Genomic DNA, 5,464 nt, shown 5'->3' with positions numbered 1-5,464 from the left:
TTCCATTGTTGAGATTTTCTAGATTTTTTCATCACCATATCCTGCATAATGCAAATAATGCAAAAGGGTTCAAGCCATTATCTATTCCATTCTTAACCTTTCACGCCGGCGCGATTCCACATGGTCGTAATGCTGGGGTTTTCAAACACATAAGCCTAACGCCTCGAGACTCTCGGGCACACAAGCCGCGACCCTGAGCGCCGGCCTTGCCCAGATATCTCGTGACCTGCGTCTGACGCAAAAACCACGAAACATGTCGGCACATCATTCGGCGGGAATGGGTTAAGATAATTGAAAACTCACGCATCTCATGTTTATTGCTTTCTGCTCTCAGCATGTCATTTTTGGAACTATCCGAATTAGGTGCTCACATTTCACACAGGGAATGAGCTTGACTCCAATAATAAAATAAACAGATATCTAAAGGAGGAGAGTTATTTTCTCTTATTTTGCTTTTCCAGGAGGATGAAAACCTTGAGAAAGCGGGAGAGATCCTTCGTGCACTCAAGAAGGATATCGATGAAGGAAAAGTCTGAACGTAGGTGTTTTGAGAGCTGCCCTGTCCTTCTTGTAGCCTCTTGGGTCACGGCCACGTCAAAGGAGGAATAATTGTGATTCTGTTTGGAAATTCTTGATTTTGCAAAAGTTAGGAAATCCAGGATTTTTCAGAAGCGGTTGGTGAAGATTCATGTTAAAAGTAAATGTAAAATAAAATCGCTCAATTTGAATTTGTGGGGATATAGATTATTTGTTAAATGTTCAATGCCTGAAATGATAATGATTGAAAATAGCTGTTGTAAAAGATGAGAATAATATCATATATTTGTAAACTTACCTATTATATTAAATGATAATGATTGAGAATAGCTGTTGTAAAAGATGAGAATAATATCTTATATTTGTAAACTTGCCTATTATATTAAAATAGGTGTTAATGAGGTCATTATTATGCATGTATAAAGTACCTCAAGCCCGTGTAAAGAAATGGAAAATAAAATATATATATTCTAGTTTAGGATATTTTATTTCTCTCTTATATACTCTGTTTTGAGGTAAAAGGTTTTCTCTCCATTTTTCCTTCCTCTTCCTCTTTCCTATCCTAATTCTCTCTCTCTCTCTCTCTCTCTCTCTCTCTCTCTCTCTCTCTATCACTCTTCTTTCCTCTCTTATCTCTCTCACTCTTTCTCTTTCTTCTCTTTCTTGTTTTTCTCTTTACTTTCTCTCTTTCTCTTTTATCTCTCTCTCTCTTTTTTCTCTTTCTTTATCTTTTCTGTCACTTTTTCTTCCCTCTCTCTTTCTTTTTTCTCCCCTTCCTCCTTTTTCTCGCTTTTCATTCCTATCAATATCTCTATTTCTCTTTTTTCTCTCTCTAATATTTTCTCTCTTCTCTCTCTCCCTCTCTTTTCTCTATTTATGCCTGTATTTCTCTTTCGCTCCCTCTCCTTTGTTCCCTCTCTCCTCTCTCTCTCTCTCTCTCTCTCTCTCTCTCTCTCTCTCTCTCTCTCTCTCTCTCTTTTCTCTTTTCTCTTTCTCTTTCTCTTTTCTCTCTCTCCTATCCTCTTCCTCCCCTTTTTTCTCTTTCTTTCTCTTTTTTCATCACTCACTTTCTTTTTTCTTTCCCTCTTTCTCTTTTCTCTTTTCTTTCTCTCTCTTTCTCTTTTCTCTCATTCTTCTTTCCTCTGTCTCTTTTCTCCCTCTCTCTTTTTTTCTCCTTTCTCTTTTCTCACTTTTTTATCTCATGCTTTTTTCTCTTTCTTTCTCTTTCTCGATCTTTTTCATCACTCACTCTCTTTTTCCTTTCCCTCTTTCTATTTTCTCTTTTCTTTCTCCCTCTTCATCCCTATCTCTCTCTAATGTGTTCTTTCTCTCTTATATTTTTACCCTCTTTTCTCTCTCCCTCTATTTTCTTTCTTTTTCTCACTTTCTTTCTCCATCACTCTTTTCTTTCTTTCTCTCTCTCCCTCCTTTCCTCTCTCTCTATCTATCTATCTATCTATCTCTTTTCCTCTATCAATTCTCTCTCTCTCTCTTTTCTCTCCTTCCTCTCTCCTTCCTCTCTCTGCCCATCTCTTTCTCTCTGTCTCCTTGTCTTTCTTTCTTTCTCTATCTCTCCCTCTCTCTCTCACTCTCTTGTCTCTCTACTTCCGTTTCTCTCTCTCTCTCCTTCTCTCTCTACTTGCTTTTCTCTCTTTTCTCCCTCTCTCTCTCTCTCTTTCTCCTCACTCCTTCCTCTCTCTCCCCATCTTTTTCTCTCTCTCTCTCCTTGTCTTTCTTTCTTTCTCTATCTCTCCCCCTCTCTCTCTTGTCTCTCTATTCCGTTACTCTCTCTCTCTCTCTCTACTTGTTCTCTCTTTTCTCCCTCTCTCACTTTCTCTTTCTTTTCTTTCTCTCTCTTTCTCTTTTCTTGCTCTCTTTTTTCTCATTCTTTATATTTTCTGTCAATTTTTCTTCCCTCTCTCTTTCTTTTTTCTCTCTTTTCATTCCTATCTATCTTTGTTTTCTCTTTTTTCTCTGTCTCTAATATTTTCTCTCTTCTCTCTCTCCCTCTCCCTCTCTTTTCTCTCTCTCACTGTTTTTCTCTCTATTTCTCTTTTTCTCTCTCTCCTTTGTTTTTTCTGTTTTCTTTCTCTCTCTCTTTTCTCTCTTTCCTATCCTCTTCCTCCTTTTTTTTCTCTTTCTTTCACTTTTCTCACTTTTTTTCTCATGCTTTTTTCTCTTTCTTTTTCTTTTTTCATCACTCACTTTCTTTTTTCTTTCCCTCTTTCTCTTTTCTCTTTTCTCTCTCCCTCTTCATTCCTATCTTTCTCTAGCGTGTTCTTTCTCTCTTATATTTTTATTCTCTTTTCTCTCTCCCTCTTTTTTCTTTCTTTTTCTCACTTTTTTCTCCATCAGTCTTTTCTTTCTCTTTCTCTCTCTCCCTCCTTTCCTCTCTCAATCTATCTATCTATCTCTTTTTCTCTATTACTTTCCTTTCCTCTCATATCTCTCTCTCTTTCTCTTCTGTCTCTCTCTCCTTTCCTTTCTCTTTTCTCTCACTCTTTTTTCCCTCTCTCTTTCTTTTTTCTCTCTATCTTTCTCTTATCTCTTCTTTCTCTCTTTTCATTCTTATATTGCTCTTTATTCTCTTTTTCTCTCTCTCACTCTTTTCTCTTTCTTCTCTTTTTGTATCTTTCTCTTTTCTCTCTTCTTTCCTCTCCCTCTTTTCTCCCTCTCTCTTTTTTCTATTTCTTTCTCTCTTCTCTCACTTTTCATCCTGCTCTCTCTTTCTCTTTTCATTCTTATATCTCTCTATTCTCTTTTTTTTTCTATCTAATATTTTCTCTCTCTCGCTCTTTTCTCGCTTTTTTTCTCTCTATTTGTCCCTCTCCTTTTTTTTTTCTCCCTCTTTCTCTTTTCATTTTTTTATCTCTCTCTTCTCTTTTCTTCTCAATATCTAATATTTTCTTTCTTTGCTCTCTCTTCCTTTCTTTTCTCTTTTTATTCAATGTTTATCTATCTCTCTTTTCTCTCTCTCTCTCTCTCTCCTTTCCTCTATCACTCTTCTTTCCTCTCTTATTTCACTCACTCTTTTCTTTTTCTTCTCTACCTCTTGTTTTTTCTTTTCTTTCTCTCTTTTTTCTCTTTCTTCCTCTTTTCGCTCACTCTTTCTCTCTTTTCATTACTATCTCTCTCTGTTGTGTTTTGTTTCTCTATCTCTTATATTTTCTCTCTATCTCTCTTTTCTTTCTCTTTCTCTCTCTCCCGCTTTTCCTCTATCACTCTTCTTTCCTCTATTATCTTTCTCACTATTTTCTCTCACTTTTTTTCTCTCTTTGTATTTTCTCTTTTCATTCCTATCTCTCTCTCTATTCTCTCTTATATTTTCCCTCTCTTTTCTCTCTTTTTCTCACTTTTTTCCTCTCTATCTCTTATTTCTTTTTTTCTCTCTCTCCTTTTCTCTCTCTCTCTCTCTCTAACACTCTTCTTTCTGTCTTCTCTCTCACTCTTTTCTTTTTTTCTCTCTCTCTTCTCTTTCCTATCTTTCTCTATTCTCTATTTTCTCTCTTATATTTTCTCTCTCCCTCTCTTTTCTCACTTTTTTTCTTTCTCTCTCTCTCTCTCTGTTTTCTCTCACTCTTTTTCTTACCTCTTTCTTTTTTCTCTCCCTTTCTCATTTCTCTCTTTCATTCTTTTTTCTCCCTCTCACTTCAAACACAATGTAAGCAAAGATGGAAACAAAAATATCACTTCATTTGACTGCTACATTCTATGGGGCTGTGAATGCCGTTCAACTGGCATTACTTTCTTGGCCCAAACGCATTTAGTGTGTGGGATTATGGGAATGTTAAGATTGTTTTATTACAATCTGGAGTGCCCACACATCATCTCAGTGTTAAAAAGTTTCACAGTAGACAAAATTTTTTGAATTTTTCCAGACATTCCCAGGGAGAACTCCATCCCTTCATAAAGAGGGTTAAAGTCAACATATAAGTAGTTCTTGAAATAGGAGCTTTCAGACTCAGACACATCTCAAGTTTTTTATTTAAATCATGTTATTTTCTCTACCTGTGGCTGATTAGAGCAGTATGAGTCATGCTAGGAAAGCTGTGCTGCCGATCATTTCATATGAATGGGCATAACATCAGGAATGACTGAAAACAAAAACTAACGACCTAACGAGACAGTATTCTTATGTCAGTGACTTCTTACTAAGGATTTGCTCATTAATATTTGCTCCAATTATGTAAAAATATCTTAAGGTAACATGATTGTGAAACAAAGTTGCCAGTTGGGCATGTGCAAGTCAATTGACAAAAGTGACAAAAGTGAAATGTAATGACATGGAAATCAATGTGATATCTGACATGAGTTGAGGGCACTAGACATGTCCTATTCCTTCTGGTGCCTAAGAAATGGTTTAGTTTTGTTAATGATTAATCCTTTTGGTGTATAATCAAAATTTTCAATATTTTCAGGGGCATTGTCAGAAAACTTTTCGTCCCTTTGGCTCTTCCGTTCCTATTTCTTTATACATTTTCATCTGTCTTGGATCTTTTGCTTTCTATCTTTGCATCACTTTTATGCTAATAATTACTTTATCTTTGTATCTCTAATATCTCTGTATTTCAGTATCTTAATATCTTATACCTCACCAAATATCTGTATTTTGATATTTCTGTATTTCTCTCATTCCATATCCTTATCCCCCCTCTATGGATTCTGCTTGCTCTGCTTATGCTTTTTTCCATTTCGTTTGAAGATTCGCATTTGACATTTTAGAAGAGATAACATTTAACATCTCTAATTTACCTTTATATCCAGTTGCCACTTAATATCTAAAAATCTATTTTGTCTGCTATTGATTACTTCATCTGTTTTATTGTTCTTAAAATATCAATATTTTTTGTAGGGCAAGGAGACGTCGACAACCCTTTGGTAATTGGCTGCATGTCTTGCCTTTGGTGAAGTCAAACATCTCTTATCA

General features: G+C 35.8%; 1 protein-coding gene across 2 annotated transcripts in view; it reads left to right on the top strand.

Moving 5' to 3' along the window:
* LOC122254118 (Kynurenine aminotransferase) overlaps positions 1-1,010 on the top strand; it is a 13,973-nt gene extending 12,963 nt beyond the window's left edge. For both annotated transcript variants that reach the window (XM_043017629.2, XM_043017628.2), the window contains exon 11: positions 462-1,010. In XM_043017629.2, the coding sequence (XP_042873563.1) occupies positions 462-536 (75 nt within the window). In that variant the 3' untranslated portion in view covers positions 537-1,010. The remainder of the gene's footprint in view (positions 1-461) is intronic.
* The last annotated feature ends 4,454 nt before the right edge of the window (positions 1,011-5,464 follow it).

This window comes from Penaeus japonicus, unplaced genomic scaffold (assembly GCF_977035675.1).
Source record: "Penaeus japonicus unplaced genomic scaffold, GWHDUDI00000001_assembly GWHDUDI00000004, whole genome shotgun sequence".
Taxonomy (NCBI): Eukaryota; Metazoa; Arthropoda; class Malacostraca; order Decapoda; family Penaeidae; genus Penaeus; species Penaeus japonicus.
This window is presented reverse-complemented; position numbering and strand designations above follow the sequence as displayed.